We start from the raw sequence: 21,685 nt of genomic DNA, 5'->3' as shown, positions 1-21,685 counted from the left end.
CTGCCTCGTGCGGGAATCGAACCCGCACCACAGAATTACGAATCCTGAGCGCTATCCACCAGGCTACGAGGCCCCTGTAAATACTGTTTACAGGGGCAGAAACAGTAAATACTGTTTCTGTATATACTGTTATGTGTTTTAGTGCTCTGTTTTTACGGTACCTTATTTGTGTTCCACTAGTGTGGTTGTTGTGGTACCTTATTTGTGTTCCACTAGTGTGGTTGTTGTGGTACCTTGTGTGTGTTCCACTAGTGTGGTTGTTGTGGTACCTTGTGTGTGTTCCACTAGTGTGGTTGTTGTGGTACCTTATTTGTGTTAAACTAGTGTGGTTGTTGTGGTACCTTGTGTGTGTTCCACTAGTGTGGTTGTTGTGGTACCTTATCTGTGTTCCACTAGTGTGGTTGTTGTGGTACCTTATCTGTGTTCCACTAGTGTGGTTGTTGTGGTACCTTATTTGTGTTCCACTAGTGTGGTTGTTGTGGTACCTTATCTGTGTTCCACTAGTGTGGTTGTTGTGGTACCTTATTTGTGTTCCACTTGTGTGGTTGTTGTGGTACCTTATCTGTGTTCCACTTGTGTGGTTGTTGTGGTACCTTATCTGTGTTCCACTTGTGTGGTTGTGTTGGTACCTTATCTGTGTTCCACTTGTGTGGTTGTTGTGGTACCTTATCTTTGTTCTACATGTGTGGTTGTTGTGGTACCTTATCTGTGTTCCACTTGTGTGGTTGTTGTGGTACCTTATCTTTGTTCCACTTGTGTGGTTGGAGTAAATTTAGTCGCAACTATCTAATGTGCCCTGGGAACCGGTGTTTTGTATTAACGTTGTGTATGTATTTTTTTTTTGTGTGTGTATTTGTATGGTGAATGCTTGAATCTTGTTTTGGTTCACTGTTTCTCTCACTTTGGCCTGTTTTCCGCTATTCTGCATTCCTTTATATTTGTTTACATAATGGAATGAGATACATAATCAATTCGCCATGTATAGCTACACTCACTCACTTTGTCATGATCATTTTGGAGGTCAATACAGTCTTCTAATTCCCAAACTCCCTTCTCCAATGTTGCATCATCTGCAAACATATAACGTTGTATGCCCTCTAGCAGATATCCATTTATATAGTTAATACACATTACTATTGGTAGTGAACCATATGGTACTCCGCTGGGGACATTTCCAGTCAGATAACTTTCCTTTAATTACTGATCGCATTTGTCTTTTAAAAGGCTTCTCATCCATTGTGAAACTTACAAATGTGTGCAACTACCCTGAATTACGCTACAAAAATTGCACTAAAGCATCAGATTTTAAATAGCCATCATAGTTTTGAAGCTTCAGATCAATATGGGTAAAATATGACAAATCTCTATTTTCACCTATAGTCATATTTCCCATATAAAAAGATGTAATATAAAACTTCAAATATTTGCAATCACCCTGAATTACAGAAAACAAAATAACGGTCAGGAGTAATATTTCCAATATGCATCGTATTTTCAAACTGGAGGTCGATATGGGTAAAATGCAAGACATCTCTGTTTTCTATTATTTTCCATTTCTATATAAAAACTCAACTTCAAACAGTGTTCAATCACCTTCAATTATGCGCAAAAATACCACTCGGCATAATATTTTAAGTTGATTTACCTGATAGAGACTTTAGGGTCCTGGTAGTACAGTCGGGTTCGTTCCCGACTCACAATCGGGAAATCCGAGAATCACCTAATGACTCTGTTCACCTAGCAGTAAGTAGGTACTCAGGAGTTAGTCAGCTTCTTGTGGGGCTTCATCTTGGGAAGGGTCAGTAGTTCGACCCCGGGGGGATGGGGGAGGACCTCGATATAAGCCTATGTAATAAATATACACTGGCTGTCTGTCCCCCGACACAATGGATTATTAACTTTAACTATACAAGGCAATGAACGAATGAACTCGATATTATACATTGTGGAAACTATACTCTATGAATTAGTTTAATTAGAGACTTTAGTCTTGACTTGACCAAAAATCTGTACCTCTTACTCTAAAATTACAACACCTCTTCATCAACTATTTCGACTAAAGTTCCAAGTAGGATTAAGTTCACTGGTACAGATGGAAACACCAGGTTTCTCTCTATAGGTCAGTGACAAAACTACAAATCTCAATATTCTCGATTTTGGCTGCAACAAATATTTAGCCTTATACCTGCAAAGGGTTAAGACAGCACAGGATCGGAGCAAATGGAAAGACTTGCCGTGGTTGCCAAAAACTAGAGGAGTAATGTACAATAAATGGCTTTTCCGGAGAAGGATTATACTATTTTTTGACAAAAACTGTTTAATTGTTCCAGTTGCAAACAATAAGGCACATGTTTACTCTCACTCAGAATACACACAACTGATACTGCTGATATACGCACATGTAAACAGACTTTTCATTAGCGATGGAAAATTAAAATGCACAATAACCAAAAAGGACACGAGATAATACATACACAAGTAACTGACATATGTCCCTTTTGATTGGTAATAAAATTATAGGCAAACATTATCGCAAGGCAAACAGATAATAACGGAGAGATGATAACTGTAGGATGAAGTCGGATGTGTTCGTTAACATAGTCCACTACTTTTGCAACGTTGGAATCTTCTAGACATTTATGAATGAATGAATGTCAGTCCTAGCATCAGCTGTTATCCCAGCACAAGCTATTGATCCTAGCATCATTTTAGTATACTAGGAATATTATCAGAAGTGTATGTCCTAGCGGCACTCAGTTGGAGGAGGAAGCGTGTAGCTCTGCAATGAGAGAAGAAAATATACATTAATATTTTGGTTGTGGTAAACTACGACCATATAAATAATAAAGTTTAGTCTCCTGAACCAGTTGCACCTCTTTCACCTATTGCTTCTCACCTTTCACAGCAACGTCTACCATTTTTTACAAACTCCTCGCTGCACCAGAGTTTTCAGACAGTATAGCAAATTAGACAATCAGCAAAACAAACTACATACCTTGATAAGGGAAAAACGATGGAAGAAGAGTACGGTAATTTGCCAATGTCAAGATAACTTGCATTAGTATCCAAGAGCATCACCAAATGGCAGCTAAAGTCAGCTTAGTGTTTGTTTCACTTGCGAGTCCGGTTGACTCACATGGCTGGCCCCATGACTCTCTTTGTAAAGACCATCATTGTTGTTTAACATAGGAGGAGTTAACGTTACTTGGGACATATTTTGTCTTTATCTTATGGGGTGGGGGCAGATAGCTTCCTTAGTTTTATTTGTCATTACTTTTCACGATTGTGGTTCAGTTAAGAAGAAAGAAGATAGGAAGGATGTAGTTCGCCCTGAATGTATTTCAGATTTATCTTCCCTGACATCAGCTGGTTTCCTGTTTCTGCAGCAGAGCTATCGTCTTATAGTGTGGGCTTCAATTGCCCCGGTGTCTGAATAATACTTGGTTCCTCAACCCAGACTTGTTGAGGGGAGATTCTAAATGTCCTTGTGCACACAAATAATTATCAAAGAAGGCGCCAAGCCAGAAGTCAATGTAGCACCGTCTGTGTTGCAAGATTTTCAAACGGAGCATGATATCACTCAAGATGCCAATACGAAAACAGAAGGGGGCCTAAGGTGAATGATATCATAGGTATCGAATTCACCAAGGATTGTAATCAGAGACAACGACTCCTAGAGAGATTAGGAAATTAAGACACACGAACAGCTAGAAAATCAGGGCCATCGACAAGGAGGTTTAAGGCTGGACATGGACAACGCAGTTTGGACAAGAGAAAGCAGGATGTTGTTCTATTAAGTGACCACAAGTCAAGTAGGTGTGCCTTGTGTGCATATTTTGTTATGTTTTCAGTATATTCGTGCTTCGTCGTGCCCTGTGTAACGATGTATCTTGCTCGTTTATACGATTCCACTTGAGTGGACGATATGGATTCGTGGGATTGATATCAGTGGAACCGTCTACTTTTTCCTCGTTTGTACGTTCTTGAGTTGGCCCACGCTCCCCTTGTGTCCGGTGCGTCTGGACGTTTATTAATGAATCACCCATATAGTTCCCATTGGGATTGGGTGGCTGGTTAACCAAACATTTTTCATAATAATGTTTTGTATGTTTTGGGATTTTCTGTATCATTTGATTCGTTAATGCAAGCTGAATTAACTCGGTTAATGCTGCTTGCAGCTTTCAGGGATGCAAAATTTGTTGTTGCTATTTGCCTGTGTTGGCTGAGCCGCCCTCCAGGATGACAGCATCAGACACTTTCTGTACTCCATCCAGACACCTCAAGGTTTCGGCTTTTGCAGGTCTTCAATTGTGGTCAACACTGTGGGAGGCGAGCCTCCTCTTTTTTGAGAATACTGAGGTTTTGGTATGCTGACTTGAGTTAAATTCTTAGTTTTACTGTCTGGGGCTGGGAGATCGGCTGGCATCTGTACTTGCCTCTGCCACCACCTTTGATAAGGGTTATTAAACAACCTTGGCCTCAGACTTCTGCTGTTTCTGACATATTAGCGGAGGATTCTTGTGGGGTAAGTGACGGTATTGTAGAAGCCTAGTCCCTTCCTCTGAGTTCGTCCATTGTTTGTGAAACGATGGGAGTTCGTTTTCCATCGAATCAAACTTTCCCATCATCAAACCCCATCAAGATGCTATCCCATCAACCCCCCCCCCCCAACTTTTATTGGGGGATCAAGGTTTTTATAAAGGGCCTTTGTACCCATCCTTCCTCCCTTATGTGTGGAGGAGGGGGGTTAGGGTTTCAATAGAGAACATCTCTACTCCTCCTCTTTCCGTTTGTGGAGGTCAAACACCATAAATTGTTTTATTTACGATATTCACTGAAACAGTTAGAGTCAGTTCAGGAATTATGTGGCGAGCGTCTGTCGGTCCTTGAGAATAACAGTCACACTTTTTGATGCGCTAATGTTTACATGTTGGGTATAGGTCAGGTTGTGTCAGGTGACCTTGTCCTCTACTATACTGATACCTGCAGACAGTGTTGTGATCTTTCCCTCATACAAGCCACTGTCTAGGTGTGATAGTAAGATATTTAGAGCTGTGTGCTGTACACTTTCGAGCTGTGGGTTAAAGACGCTATTACAGTGTTGGCTTCTCGTTATCTGTTGCATATTGCTAGTCCCTTGCCTTGTCTGTAGAGCTGGGATACCTTTATCAGCTGTTCTTCCCCCCAAGCTCTGTGGTCCCGGCCTCTCACCCCTCACTGGCCAGCCTTTCATCTTTGTGCTTCTTTATTACTCTCTCTTGCAGTTCAAAGTTGGTTTTCGTCACTAAGTCTGCCCGAAACGCTTTGCGTAATAGTGGCTTTAGGCATTGTATGTACTAGCTCTATCTATAAATCCATCAACTTTTGTATCTCACCTTGTATGTATGTACTTTACCTGAATAAATATTTGTATTTGTAAGGCGTTGTTGGGTATTTGCTCCGGAAAGCTACCGAAGACCAGCCCAGAAATCAAACATTTAAAGTCATGAAATTCGCTTGTTTGGGCGGCCTCGTTTGCTCCCTGTTCCTGTAGTTGTTCCCTGTGTTGTTCGGGGCTGCTTTAAGGCGGCTCGTAGTATGTTGGCATTCGGCAACCTACTTCTTCCCTTGTTTCCTGTTCTCTCTCATAATGACACTCAATTTGTCTTCGTTCACAAGTACTTCCTGGGCAGTATTTACCGATTATGAGGTTGCTCTAGGATCCCTCTCGCCACTATGAGCTCACCAGATTATTTTCCTGTGTCTGGGTGGGTGGGAACAAGTCCAGAGGTGTGACGGGTCAGTAGTGCCGGAGCCTGGCAAGCTATTTAGGCTGCCCAAAAAGGGCCATTTCGTTACATTCAACCCATAATTATACATAAGCTCTAAGAGATCTGTAAGTACAATTTCGGTCTAGCTATAACGTAGGAGTGCTATGAAAGAACACATGAATAGTTCAAAAGCTACAGAGCAAAATCAATTTGTACTGAAACTGGAAACTATTCTAGTAATAAAAATGTGATGCAATACATTTTAAATAAGACAAATTTAATTATTACAAAAAATTATATTCTATCAGAAAGTCAATTCATTTAATTACATTTTTTTATATTTAAGTTATAAATATTTAGCAGAATAAACAATAGCATTTTGTTGTTGAGGAAAGATGAGGAAGGAAAGACAACCTGGAACGATGGACTGACCTTTGAGATCTGGAACTCTGGCTGATAGTAGTCATAGAGACGCACTGTGCCGGGCTTGACCTCCTCCACCTCTATGTCTCTTATTACACGGAAGTTTGCACAAGTGTCTTTAGCAATTAATTCTTCAATATAGAAAGCTATCTTGCTGCCATCTACATCATATCGCTTTATATTTTTATCCTTTTTAAGAAGTTCCTTCAGATCATCTTTCTCTGGGATGTAACCGGAAATGAGATTGACCTCAATGACGGCCATATTGGACTTGCCGTCCGGGAGGCGGTAGGAGGCGCACACAGTGATGCGCTTGGTCACGCACTTGTCATCCGGCACGGTGTTTGTGTTGACGGTCATGTCGAAGGCGTCACTCGCCTCAGCCTCAGGAATGTTGTACCGCAGAACAGCCTGAAACAAATTGTTAATGCAATAATTATCAGAATGCACTAAGCCTGCATGTCAATTGTTACAATATCGTAGCTCATTACTTGGCTTGCCTTTGGCCTCGTACACGCCAACTTCCACCATGAGAAGCTGGCAGTCAATACCACCTTTATGAACCTTTGGCCTCATACTCGCCAACTTCCACCATGAGAAGCTGGTAGTCAATACCACCTTTATGAACCTTTGGCCTCATACTCGCCAACTTCCACCATGAGAAGCTGGCAGTCAATACCACCTTTATGAACCTTTGGCCTCGTACACACCAACTTCCACCATGAGAAGCTGGCAGTCAATACCACCTTTATGAACATGAGAACAAGAATTAAGGACGCTGCAGAAGGACTATTGCCTTACTCGTGGCAGCTCCAGTTTATATCCACCCAACCTCATCTATCTATGTCTATCCTACGCTTGAAACAATCAAGGTATCCCACGTGTATTATGTGACCCTGGTAATTTGTTCCACAAATCAACAACTCTGTTTTCAAACCAGTATTTACCCAGGTCTTTTCTCAAATTAAACTCATTCAATTTATATTTATTACTTCATTTTGTATTTTGTGTTTAAATATTTAATACCTTATTACTATCCTTCCTGTTATGCCCACTCTTTTCTGTCACTCTTAACTCTTCACTTTTCTACCGAATGTAAACTAAGTTTTTCAACCTTTCTTAATATGGAATGTTTCTAGTTTGTGGGATAAACTTAGTTATCCTTCGCTGAACTCGTTCTAGTGAATTGATGTTAATCCTAAAGTATGATGACCAAAACTGTACTGCATAAATCATACATTTATATACAAATTGTTTGGCTTTAAATTTCTACTAATCATGACCCCCCCCCAGATATTCTTTGTAATAAACTGCTTAAAATAAACAAGACAGGAGTGAAAGTAATTTAGCGAAACATGGTCTGTTCTCAGTGAAACTACATTGTGTTTCATTTATTAATCCATGTCTTTAAAGACGAACAAATGAATTTTGTGACTATCAGTTCAAGCAATGTACCTACATTGAATATTAAGCTAATTGGACAATGATTTCTTGCAATGTCCATTGCAAGAAATCTATTTCCATTCTTGAATATGAGAACTTCATAAGCAACCCTCCCCGGCTCCTGAACTCTGCTAGACTCTAACCATTTATTCAATAAGCAAGATAGGGGCTCTGCAAGCTCTTTTACAAGCTCTGGCTAACACTAACCGCATAAGAGGCTGGTACATAAGCTGGAGAGACAGGCAGGTGTAGCTGGTAAGGTGCTCCAGTGGATAAGGGAGTATCTAAGCAATAGGAAGCAGAGAGTTACGGTGAGGGGTGAGACCTCCGATTGGCGTGAAGTCACCAGTGGAGTCCCACAGGGCTCTGTACTCGGTCCTATCTTGTTCCTGATATATGTAAATGATCTCCCGGAGGGTACCGATTCATTTCTCTCAATGTTTGCGGACGATTCTAAAATTATGAGAAGGATTAAAACAGAAGAGGACTGTCTGAGGCTTCAAGAAGACCTAGACAAGCTGAAGGAATGGTCGAACAAATGGTTGTTAGAGTTTAACCCAACCAAATGTAATGTAATGAAGATAGGTGTAGGGAGCAGGAGGCCAGATACAAGGTATCATCTGGGAGAGGAAATTCTTCAGGAGTCAGAGAAGGAAAAAGACTTGGGGGTTGATATCACGCCAGACCTGTCTCCTGCAGCACATATTAAGCGGATAACATCAGCGGCATATGCCAGGCTGGCCAACATACGAACGGCATTCAGAAACTTGTGTAAAGAATCATTCAGAACTTTGTATATCACATATGTCAGGCCAATCCTGGAGTATGCAGCCCCAGCATGGAGTACATATCTAGTCAAGGATAAGACTAAACTGGAAAAGGTTCAAAGGTTTGCCACCAGACTAGTACCCGAGCTGAGAGGTATGAGCTACGAGGAGAGACTACGAGAATTAAACCTCACTTCGCTGGAAGACAGAAGAGTTAGGGGGGGACATGATCACCACATTCAAGATTCTGAAGGGGATTGATAGGGTAGATAAAGACAGTCTATTTAACACAAGGGGAACACGCACAAGGGGACACAGGTGGAAACTGAGTGCCCAAATGAGCCACAGAGATATTAGAAAGAACTTTTTTAGTGTCAGAGTGGTTGACAAATGGAATGCATTAGGGGGTGATGTGGTGGAGGCTGACTCCATACACAGTTTCAAGTGTACATATGACAGAGCCCGATAGGCTCAGGAATCTGTACACCTGTTGATTGACGGTTGAGAGGCTGGACCAAAGAGCCAGAGCTCAACCCCTGCAAACACAACTAGGTGAGTACAACTAGGTGAGTACTATTCTGGCCCTGGGGACTTTAATATCTTCAATGTTTGTTTATTAATTTGCTCATTGATTACCACTTAACCAGTTAATTTGTACAAAAATACTAATTGCAGTAGCAAGATGGAATATAAACAACAATGTTAACAAAAATTGCACACCCGCTGTGAATTTGAGCTGCTGCTAGAAACTGTCAAAGTATATTCCTGTTGAACCGTTCCAGCAGAACGGTTCGTAAACGGTTCCTGCTATGAAACAGGAGAGGTAGATGATTTTAAGTTAAACATTAAGTAATGATTTACACAAGAACACGATCAAAGCTGTAGGATAAAGAGGAAGAAATATTGCATAGAAGGAGAGGGATTAAAGTAAGGTCATTCTAATATCCCGTAGGAAGCCCGCAGTTCACCCGAAAAGTAAGTCAACGGAGGGAGCGCCGGTGAAGGAAGGAAGGGAATTTTGTTGTGGGTGATTCCCAGGTGAGGTATTTGGGTAGAACATTTTGTGCCCGGGATGGAGGGAACAAGTTATGGTCTTGATATCCGGGAGCAGGAATAGAGGATATTGTAAACAATATGAGTGATATTAAGGCCGGAAATGGGAACCAACCCGTTGGTTTTATCAGTGTGAGCGTATTTCTTTGGCTGTACTCACCTATTTGTACTTACATGCTTTCGGGGGTTGAGTTTTGGCTTTTTGGTCCCGCCTCTCAACTGTCAATAAACTGGTGTACAGATTCCAGAGCCTACTGGGCTCTATCATATCTACATTTGAAACTGTGTATGGAGTCAGCCTCCACCACATCACTGCCTAATGCATTCCATCCGTTAACTACTCTGACATTGAAAAGGTTTTTTCTAACGTTTCTGTGACTCATGTGGGTACTCAGTTTCCACCTGTGTCCCTTTGTTCGCGTACCACCAGTGTTGAATAGTTTATCCTTGTCTACCCGGTCGATTCCCCTGAGGATTTTGTAGGTAGTGATCATGTCTCCCCTTACTCTTCTGTCTTCCAGTGTCTTAAGGTGTATTTCCCACAGTCTTTCCTCGTAACTCATACCTCTTAGTTCTGGGACTAGTCTAGTGGCATAGCTTTTAACTTTTTCCAGCTTCGTTTTGTGCTTGACAAGGTACGGACTCCATGCTGGGGCTGCATATTCCAGGATTGGTCTTACATATGTGGTATACAAGATTCTGAACTATTCCTTACACAGGTTCCTGAATGCTGTTCTGAAGTTAGCCAGCCTCGCATATGCCGCAGACGTTATTCTCTTTATGTGGGCTACAGGAGACAGGTTTGGTGAGACATAAACTAAATCTTTCTCTCTGTCGGTTTCATTAAGTACTTCATCTCCTATTCTGTATCCTGTGTTTGGCCTCCTGTTTCTACCGCCTAGTTTCATAACTTTACATTTACTCGGGTTGAACTTTAGCAGTCATTTGTTGGACCATTCACTCAGTCTGTCTAGATCATCTTGTAGCCTCCTATCATCCTCTGTTTCAGTCCTCCTCATGATTTTTACATCATCAGCAAACATTCAGAGAAACGATTCTATACCCTCTGGGTGATCATTTACATATATCAGAAACAGTATAAGTCCAGGGACTGACCCCTGCGGTACTCCACTTGTAACGTCTCGCTAATCTGAGACCTCACCCCTCACATTGACTCGCTGTCTCCTGTTGCTTAGGTACTCCTTTATCCAATGGAGTACCTTCTCTTTCACTCCAGCCTGCATCTCCAGCTTTTTCATTAGTCTCTTGTGTGGTACTGTATCAAAGGCTTTTTGGCAATCCAAAAATCATGTGTGAGTGTGTACTCACCTAGTTGTGTTTGCGGGGGTTGAGTTCTGGCTCTTTGGTCCCGAGTGAGTGTGAGTGTGTGTGTGTGTGTGTGTGTGTGTGTGTGTGTGTGTGTGTACTCACCTAATTGTGCTCGCGGGGGTTGAGCTTTGGTTCTTTGGGCCCGCCTCTCAACTGTCAATCAACTGGTGTACAGATTCCAGAGCCTACTGGGCTCTATCATATCTACATTTAAAACTGTGTATGGAGTTTGCCTCCACCATATCTCTGCCTAATGCATTCCACCTGTTAACTACTCTGACACTGAAAAAGTACTTTCTAACGTCCCTGTGGCTCATTTGGGTACTCAGTTTCCACTTGTGTCCCCTTGTTCGCGTACTACCAGTGTTGAATAGTTTATGCTTGTCTACCCTGCCAATTCCCCTGAGGATTTTGTAGGTAGTGATCATGTCTTTCCTCACTCTTCTGTCTTCCAGTGACGCAAGGTGCATTTCCCGCAGTATTTCCTCGTAACTCATGCCTCTTAGTTCTGGGACCAGTCTTGTGGCATACCTCTGAACTTTTTCCAGCTTCGTCTTGTGCTTGATATGGTACGGGCTCCATGCTGGGGCCGCATACTCCATACTCCATGCTGGGGCCGCATACTCCATACTCCATGCTGGGGCCGCATACTCCATACTCCATGCTGGGGCCGTGTGTGTGTGTGTGTGTATGTGTGTGTGTGTGTGTGTGTGTGTGTGTGTGTGTGTGTGTGTGTGTGTGTGTGTGTGTGTGTGTGTGTGTGTGTGTGTGTGTGTGTGTGTGTGTGTGTGTGTGTGTGTGTGTGTGTGTGTATGTGTGTGTGTGTGAAAAAATTAGTTGTAACAACTCAACTGTGTAACACACAGCGAGTGACAGTTGAGAAGCGGTCCGAAAGAGCAGGGCTCAACCCCCGCAAACACGACTAGCTGAATACACACGCGCAGCCACAGACACACGCACTCACAGCGACAGACACACGCACAGACATACACTCACACAGCCACAGACACACGTACACACAGCGAAAGACACACGCACACACATACACTCACACAGCGACAGACACACGCACACACAGCGACAGACACACGTACACAGACACATGCACACACATACACTCACACAGTGACACACACACGCACACAGCCACAGACACACGTACACAGACACATGCACACACATACACTCACACACGGTGTCCCATTGTTGGAAGGGGTTACCCTAGATGAAAGACTATCAGATATAGAGGTGACAGCAGAGGAGGTAATGAAACAGTTGACAACTCTAGATGCAACTAAAGCAGTTGGACCAGACAAAGTATCACCGTGGATACTAAAAGAAGCAGCACAGGCCCTCAGCGTGCCTCTGGCAATGATCTTTAATGAGTCACTTATGTCAGGAGAATTGCCCAGTTGCTGGAAGAAGGCAAATGTCGTGCCGATCTTCAAGAAAGGAGATAGGGAGGAGGCACTTAACTACAGACCTGTATCACTGACAAGCATCCCCTGTAAAATACTGGAAAGAATAATTAGGCTGCGACTGGTTGCACACCTGGAGAACATTAGGTTTGTGAACAAACATCAATATGGGTTCTGGACAGGGAAATCGTGCCTAACAAACCTTCTGGAATTCTATGATAAAATAACGAGGATAAGACAGGACAGAGATGGTTGGGCAGACTGCATATTTCTGGACTGCCAAAAAGCCTTTGATACAGTACCGCACATGAGACTGCTGTTCAAGCTCGAGAGGCAGGCGGGGGTGGGGGGAAAGGTCCTAGAATGGATAAGGAACTACCTAACAGGAAGGAGCCAAAGAGTTACGGTAAGGGGCGAGAAGTCGGACTGGCGAACAGTAACAAGTGGAGTACCACAAGGATCGGTGCTGGGACCAATTCTATTTCTTGTATATGTTAACGACATGTTTACAGGCGTAGAGTCCTACATGTCGATGTTTGCGGATGATGCAAAGTTGATGAGAAGAGTTGTGACAGATGAGGATTGCAGGATCCTCCAAGAGGACCTGAACAGACTGCAGAGATGGTCAGAGAAATGGCTACTAGAATTCAACACGAGCAAATGTAAAGTTATGGAAATGGGACTAGGAGATAGGAGACCAAAGGGACAGTACACAATGAAGGGGAACAGCCTACCTGTAACGACACGTGAAAGAGACCTGGGGGTGGACGTAACACCTAATCTATCTCCTGAGGCACATATTAATAGGATAACGACAGCAGCGTACTCTACACTGGCAAAAGTTAGAACATCATTCAGAAACCTAAGTAAGGAGGCATTTAGGGCGCTTTACACTGCCTACGTAAGGCCAGTCTTAGAGTATGCCGCCTCATCATGGAGTCCCCATCTGAAGAAGCATATAATGAAACTGGAAAAGGTTCAGAGGTTTGCAACGAGACTCGTCCCAGAGCTACGAGGGATGGGGTATGAAGAGCGCCTGAGGGAACTGTGCCTTACGACACTAGAAAGAAGAAGGGAGAGGGGGGACATGATAGGAACGTATAAGATACTCAGAGGAATTGACAGAGTGGACATAGACGAAATGTTCACACGGAATAGTAACAGAACGAGAGGACATGGATGGAAGCTTGAAACTCAGATGAGTCACAGAGATGTTAGGAAGTTTTCTTTTAGCGTGAGAGTAGTGGGGAAATGGAATGCACTTCAGGAACAGGTTGTGGAAGCAAATACTATTCATAATTTTAAAACCAGGTATGATAGGGAAATAGGACAGGAGTCATTGCTGTAAACAACCGATGCTCGAAAGGCGGGATCCAAGAGTCAATGCTCGATCCTGCAGACACAACTAGGTGAGTACAACTAGGTGAGTACACAGCGATAGACACACACACACACATACGCACCCAGCCACAGACACAAGTACACAGACACATGCACACACATACACTCACACAGAGACAGACACACACACACACGCACACAGCCACAGACACACGTACACACAGCGACAGACACATGCACACACATACGCACACACAGCCACAGACACACGTACACAGACACACTCACACATACACTCACACAGCGACAGACACACGCACATACACATACACTCACACAGCCACAAACACACGTACACAGACACACTCACACACATACACTCACACAGCGACAGACACACTCACACACATACACTCACACAGCGACAGACACAAGCAAGTAGTGTAAAAGGAGACGAATTGAGGTAAAATTTTTCAGAAACGGTTGGGCACTTCCATGCCGACTTGACCCTGGCGGGCCAGATCGTCCAACCCTCTTATTTTGGGTGGTTAGGTTAGGGCACAGTCAGCGCGCTCCTGGCTGGCTGGCGGTGGTGGGGTGGTGGTCCCCCCTGCGGTCCCGGGGGGACCACCACCCAGGGTATACCTGAGGAACTGGTGCCCTATCCTAACCTGTTTTCTTGCACGATTCGTCGCTTTGCTTTAAGATGAGTCTAGGGCCTCAAGAAGGGGGTCTCTACTTATGAGAGGTACCGAGGATGAATGTTCAATAGTTGGAAACAAAAAAATTACACTGGTGAAAGGCGTATAAACGTTTTTGGAGTATTTTAATGGCATGAGCAAAATGCACGATTTGTCCCGGGGGTGTTACGAGAGTACTACGGTATCAATTTGGGGGCCCTTACTTTTGAATGGATCAGAGGGTGAATGTTCAATAGATTCAAACCAAGAAACACAGTTGAAAGCGAATATAGAAGTTTTTGGAGTACTTTAATGAGGCTATGACTGAATAGTATTGGGAGCCCTTGCGCACAGCTCCATTTTCTGTAATGGTCAGAGGTGGATAACCCCAGTGGGGGTCAAGCATACAAGGGGGGGGTGTCAAGATTCCTTACAAAGACCATTTTGGATATATAGGTGTAGTAAGCCTTATCTTGAATTTGCATGATACTGTGGGGAACATTGACATGAAGGGCGAGTCATAGAACAGGATCTGCATGTGAGATGGGTCATATTGGGGTTTTAAAGAAGTTAAGATAGCTTTAAAGAGTCCTGTGTGCTTGATAGTGGGGAAATGTTCAGTCAATAATTCTCGTGTTTTGAATCTGAATGAGGGGTCCTAGTTTGCGTTCTAGTCGTAAAATGAGTTCCTTAGTATATTTGCTATGGAAAATGAGCTTTCAGTACTCTATATAATTTGAAATGAGGTCAAGAAAGACATGTTTATGTGCGAGAAGAGTCAGGTTGGAAACTGTTTATTCCAGTCATCCCCCCTTGGCTTTGCTCTGTTTTCTGTAGCTAAAGTAAAGATTCCATTTTCTGTGGCATTCAGTTGATTACTGGTGAAAAAGGCATACTTGCTTTTGTATGGTTCTAACCTGTTTATAGATGTTATAGATATATTTTTCGGGCCTCCAATTAGATTTTAATATGAAAAATAGCATCAAATGTATGTCTATCTTTTGTTATAAACATTACAAGCATTAACAATACCTGTGATATTTCATAGAATACGAAAAGAAGTTTAAATAGTGGGGCCTCAGCCATATTGTGTTGGGTTTGACACTCCAAACATTAATTTGACACTCGTAAATATACTATAATGAAAAGTAGTTGAGTTGTTTAAGCAATTTAATATGTACTGGGAATCTGCTCGTATTCTGTATTAAATTTCATTTTTTAACATCATAATAGTTTTCAGCTATTGTGGTGGGGGCCCAATAACTTCATATAGCGCATCGACTGGCACTATCTGTTGCTATGAAATGCTTTTTGAAATCATGTGTTATAATTTAAAAGTCGACAGTTGCCATTTATGTCAGTGCCGTGGTATATCAAGCGCAAAGGTTTTCAGAAAATGTTACACCTCCACCTTTCAAAAAGTGAAAAGATGAATTCATTTTGGCATTACTGTCATTACTTTGGAAGTTTTTTAATTATAGCACATGCTTAAACAAACTCGCTCGCAAAAACAAACTCATTTTTTTTTTTGTTTAACTTACACAAATAAACCCAGGGCTTTCACATTCGCGCAAAATACTTAGTCCCCCTAAACTTAAAACAGTTGCACAATCTTACTTAAACACATTGCTAAACTCTTATACACAAACAAAAACTCAATTTTTAATTTACACAAATAAACCCAGGGCTTTCACATTCGCGCAAAATACTTAGTCCCCCCTAAACTTAAAACAGTTGCACAATCTTACTTAAACACATTGCTAAACTCTTATACACAAACAAAAACTCAATTTTTAACTTACACATATAAACCCAGGGCTTTCACATTCGCGCAAAATACTTAGTCCCCCCTAAACTTAAAACAGTTGCACAATCTTACTTAAACACATTGCTAAACTCTTATACACAAACAAAAACTCAATTTTTAACTTACACAAATAAACCCAGGGCTTTCACATTCGTGCAAAATACTTAGTCCCCCCTAAACTTAAAACAGTTGCACAATTTTACTTAAACACATTGCTAAACTCTTATACACAAACAAAAACTCAATTTTTAACTTACACAAATAAACACGGGCTTTGCACATTCACACAAAAAAATGCTTAGTCCCCCCTAGACTTGAACACTCACAATCTTACGGTGCTTTAATTTCCAAAGCCTTCCAAATCTGCACTGGGTCCTGCCCAGCAGACTGCGGCTGGATGGGTTACAATTGAGCCAAAAACAGTTGGTCAGGGCGAGATACGGCCTCATTTTTAGAGACATTTACTATAGCAAAAGCTTGAACGTCGAGAACTGAATGCGGGCCTGCACGAGAGTTGTTCTTGGCACTCAAATGTTTAGAGATTAAAATACATAGAATCTGCAAGAGCCCACCCAAGTCGCTCACGCGGGCAATAGACATATTTTTCGCCCAAGTGTATTTATTTAAAATAAAAATACGTCAGATAGAAAGATTTTCGCATTGCTATTATATTTACCTTATAAAGCCTCTTTATAAAAATGATATGCCACTGCGTATTATGATTGTTTTATAATAAATATTGCATAAATACTTACACGATTTCATAAACAAAAAATTATTTTAATGAGCCATGTTAGGAAGGCATCATTATTACAATAAATGCAAACTTTTAAACTAACTAAAAAGATATGTCTCATAGAGGAAGATTTATTTTTCAAGACATATGTTATTGTTTAAGAGTTTCATTCTGTATCAAAAGGTTGCCAATGTTTTCAAAACTCTGGTTTACAAATTTTTTTTTAAGGTTTTCCGTTTGGACCGGATGCAGAGTAACCTTCGTGCAAGTCCTGACTCAGTTCCCCAACGTCCAAACTATTGGACATTGCAAAATTTCACTAAATAATGCGGTATTTTAGTTGCCCCCTCTAATTATAGAGATTTTAATCTCTAAACATTTGAGTGTCAAGAACAACTCTCGTGCAGGGCCGTGTTCAGTCCCCGACGTTCAAGCTTTTTTCTACAGTAAATGTCTCTAAAATGAGGCCGTATCTTGCCCTGACCAACTGTTTTTGGCTCAATTGTAACCCATCCAGCAGCAGTCTGCTGGATAGAAGGGCAGTGGGCCTGATAAAAAAAAAAAAAATAAACATAAATTGTTAGACTAGCTCTTTACATATGCTAGTTGTTTAATTTATTAACTGCTACTAATGCGATGATGATGCAAGAGGAGCCAGTACACATCTATGGATCAACCAATAAAAGCAGCAGACTTCTAGATGTTACTACTGCTCGGCTTACGCCCCCCCCCCCCCGTAGCAAGATGGGAATTGCGGGGGGGGGGGGGGGGGCTGCATTAATAAAATTAATTAAAACTAACATTCAATTATATATTCTCAAACTTATGCAAAAAAAAAACTTTACAATCACATTTGCAAAACTTGCACAAATTAATTTTGGCAATTTCGTTTACCCATTATTTGTTTGTTTTTCTTGCTTTAGCCAAAAATGAATTGTTGGGTTCATTACCAGAGTCCATTTCCCACCGTGGTAACCCTTCCCACTACCCGCCCCACATCATGGGATTCATAATAAATGAACTAAACTAGCATTCAATTATATTCTCAACAAACTTATGCAACCCCCATACAATTACAATAGCAAGCTAACACAAATTCATTGAGCAAGTTTAACTATTCGCATACTCTGCGTCATTATATAATGGAATACGAAAAGGAAATTCGCAGAATTCAGAGATAACACCATCAATGGAGTCCAAGAAATACGCTTGTACTTCATTCATAATGATGCGCTGCCAGGAATCTTAGCAAAGTAACCAAAATATTGGCTTACTGTATGTATGTGCAGGATGCACATGACTCTCCGGTTAGGCGGTTGTGGAGTGAGACCAGCAACTGCAGACTTCCCATAGTCGTAAAAATGCCTTGCATAGAGACCGTTGCAAGCCTCTTGTTGAATCACTTAGGGTGCATATATGTGTGTGTGTGTGTGTTTATGTAACGAGCTTTAAAGAGATTGTCACTTACATAGCTAAACAATATGTAGGGTTCAGTTTCCAAATCAATTATGCGGCTCTCGAACCCTTTTCCCCCGCTACATGTGGGAGATCCCTTTTATTTTCAGCTAAAATATGCATTATATTCAGGGGGGTTTGCCGTGTCATAGCACAACCAAAAGCCCAATATACTCCCCTAAACTTTCCCTATACGTCAACTTTTCCGTTGTACGTCAGGCTGCGAGCAGCCGCGTCCAACAGCCTGGTTGATCAGTCTGGCAACCAGGAGGCCTGGTCGACGACCGGGCCGCGGGGACGCTAAGCCCCGGAAGCACCTCAAGGTAACCTCAAGGTATCCCATCTAAATTTAAAAAAAATGCATTTCCAATACCCAATATATATATATATATATATATATATATATATATATATATATATATATATATATATATATATATATATATATATATATATATATATATATATATATATATATATATATATATATATATATATATATATATATATATATATATATATATATATATATATATATATACTGTCCCTCCCCCTCCCCCACCCACTCAACCCCCACCCACTCAACCCCCACCCCACCCCCAGGAATAGGCCTGATTTGTTCAAGCCAAAGCCCAATTCACCCGAGTTTTCTCTATCTCATCTAAAAATAACGTTCATTTCCAATGCCCATTATCCAGCCACCACATATTCCCCATTCCCAAGACCATTTCATAGTGTTAGTGCTGTGGCCATCTACCTAATTTCATCCCAATTAATGACAATTCCCCATTAAATATTGGCAAAAATATGCCAAATCATATCACAGCCAAAGCCCATTTCACCCAAGTTTTACCTATCCCATATAAATTTAATGTGCATTTTCAATATCTAATATCCAGGTGCCCTATGTCACGCCCTATTCCCAGTACCATTTCATAGCGCAGTGTCCATCCAGCTGTTTCCAAATATCCAGATGTGTTTATATATCTTCAATCCTACGAAACCAGACCTAACCTAACACACAGCTAAGGCCAAATTTATCCCAATTTAATCCAATTTCCACCTAATTTGATCCAATTTATTCAAATTTAATCCAATTCCCGCCAAATTTACCCGAGTTTACCATTTCATAGCACAACCAAAGCCCCAATTTGACCAAGTTTCACCTATCCCAATTAAATTTAATGTGAATCTTCAATATCAGGTCGCCCCCCAATGTCACAGCCTATTCCCAGAGACCATTTCATTGTAATAGTGCAGTGTTCATCCAGCCATTTCCATGTTCCAGATGTGTTTATATATCATCAAACCTACCAAAAGCAGACCTAACCCAATACGGCTAAGGCCAAATTTAACCAAATTTTCCCCAATTTAAGATAATTTCCACCTAATTTGCCACAATTTTATCCAATTTCCACCAAATTTTACCATAGTTCACCTTATCATTGCACAGCCAAAGCCCCAGTTTGTCCAAGTTTCACCCGTTCCATATATCTTTTATGTGTATTTCCAGTATCCAATATCCAGTGGTCGATGTCATACTTCATTCCCAGAGACCATTTCATAGTGATAGTGTAGGGTCTGATGAGCCACTTCCAATATACAGATGCGTTTATATACATCAATCCTACCTACAAACCAGACCCAACCCTAACATGGCTAAGACCAAATTTAACCAAATGTATCACAATTTAAGACAATTTCTACCTAATTTGCCCCTATTTATCCAAATTTAAGACATTTTCTACCAAATTTACCCGATTTTACGTATTATAGCAAGGTCAATGCCCAATTTTCCCCCCAAGTTTCGCCTATTCCATACACTGCAAATTTAAGGCGAATTTTCAATATGCAGTCCAATAATCTCGAGCAAGAAAAACAAACAAATAATGGGTAAACGAAATTGCCAAAATTAATTTGTGCAAGTTTTGCAAATGTGATTGTAAAGTTTTTTTTTTGCATAAGTTTGAGAATATATAATTGAATGTTAGTTTTAATTCATTTTATTAATGCAGCCCCCCCCCTATTCCCATCTTGCTACGGGGGGGGGGGGGGCTAAGCCGAGCAGTAGTAACATCTAGAAGTCTGCTGCTTTTATTGGTTAATCCATAGATGTGTACTGGCTCCTCTTGCATCATCATCGCATTAGTAGCAGTTAATAAATTAAACAACTAGCATATGTAAAGAGCTAGTCTAACAATTTATGTTTATTTTTATTTTTATTTTTATCAGGCCCACTGCCCTTCTATCCAGCAGACTGCTGCTGGATGGGTTACAATTGAGCCAAAAACAGTTGGTCAGGGCGAGATACGGCCTCATTTTAGAGACATTTACTATAGAAAAAAGCTTGAACGTCGGGGACTGAACGCGGTCCTGCACGAGAGTTGTTCTTGACACTCAAATGTTTAGAGATTAAAATCTCTATAATTAGAGGGGGCAACTATAATACCGCATTATTTAGTGAAATTTTGCAATGTCCAATAGTTTGAACGTTGGGGAACTGAGTCAGGACTTGCACAAAGGTTACTCTGCATCCGGTCCAAATGAGGACACACGTGGGAGAAAGATCTAGGGGGGACTAAGCATTTTCTTGTGTGAATGTGCAAAGCCCGTGTTTATTTGTGTAAGTTAAAAATTGAGTTTTTGTTTGTGTATAAGAGTTTAGCAATGTGTTTAAGTAAGATTGTGCAACTGTTTTAAGTTTAGGGGGGACTAAGTATTTTGCGCAAATGTGAAAGCCCTGGGTTTATTTGTGTAAGTTAAAAATTGAGTTTTTGTTTGTGTATAAGAGTTTAGCAATGTGTTTAAGTAAGATTGTGCAACTGTTTTAAGTTTAGGGGGGACTAAGTATTTTGCGCGAATGTGAAAGCCCTGGGTTTATTTGTGTAAGTTAAAAATTGAGTTTTTGTTTGTGTATAAGAGTTTAGCAATGTGTTTAAGTAAGATTGTGCAACTGTTTTAAGTTTAGGGGGGACTAAGTATTTTGCGCGAATGTGAAAGCCCTGGGTTTATTTGTGTAAGTTAAAAATTGAGTTTTTGTTTGTGTATAAGAGTTTAGCAATGTGTTTAAGTAAGATTGTGCAACTGTTTTAAGTTTAGGGGGGACTAAGTATTTTGCGCGAATGTGAAAGCCCTGGGTTTATTTGTGTAAGTTAAAAATTGAGTTTTTGTTTGTGTATAAGAGTTTAGCAATGTGTTTAAGTAAGATTGTGCAACTGTTTTAAGTTTAGGGGGGACTAAGTATTTTGCGCGAATGTGAAAGCCCTGGGTTTATTTGTGTAAGTTAAAAATTGAGTTTTTGTTTGTGTATAAGAGTTTAGCAATGTGTTTAAGTAAGATTGTGCAACTGTTTTAAGTTTAGGGGGGACTAAGTATTTTGCGCGAATGTGAAAGCCCTGGGTTTATTTGTGTAAGTTAAACAAAAAAAAAATGAGTTTGTTTTTGCGAGCGAGTTTGTTTAAGCATGTGCTATAATTAACAAAC

The 21,685-nt window shown here is 41.0% G+C and overlaps 1 protein-coding gene across 1 annotated transcript in view; it reads right to left on the bottom strand.

Annotated features, from left to right (window-relative positions):
* Nucleotides 1-2,300: 2,300 nt before the first annotated feature.
* LOC123748322 (alpha-2-macroglobulin-like) overlaps nucleotides 2,301-21,685 on the bottom strand; it is a 289,251-nt gene continuing 269,866 nt past the window's right edge. Inside the window, exons 23-24 of the mRNA XM_069314664.1 lie at nucleotides 6,183-6,584; nucleotides 2,301-2,779 (exon numbers count right to left, since the gene is read on the bottom strand). Coding sequence (XP_069170765.1) covers nucleotides 2,744-2,779; nucleotides 6,183-6,584 — 438 coding nt within the window. The 3' untranslated portion in view covers nucleotides 2,301-2,743. The remainder of the gene's footprint in view (nucleotides 2,780-6,182; nucleotides 6,585-21,685) is intronic.

This window comes from Procambarus clarkii, chromosome 79 (genome assembly GCF_040958095.1).
Source record: "Procambarus clarkii isolate CNS0578487 chromosome 79, FALCON_Pclarkii_2.0, whole genome shotgun sequence".
NCBI lineage: Eukaryota > Metazoa > Arthropoda > Malacostraca > Decapoda > Cambaridae > Procambarus > Procambarus clarkii.
Note: the sequence above shows the minus strand (reverse complement) of the source record. Positions and strands in the feature narration are given on the sequence as shown.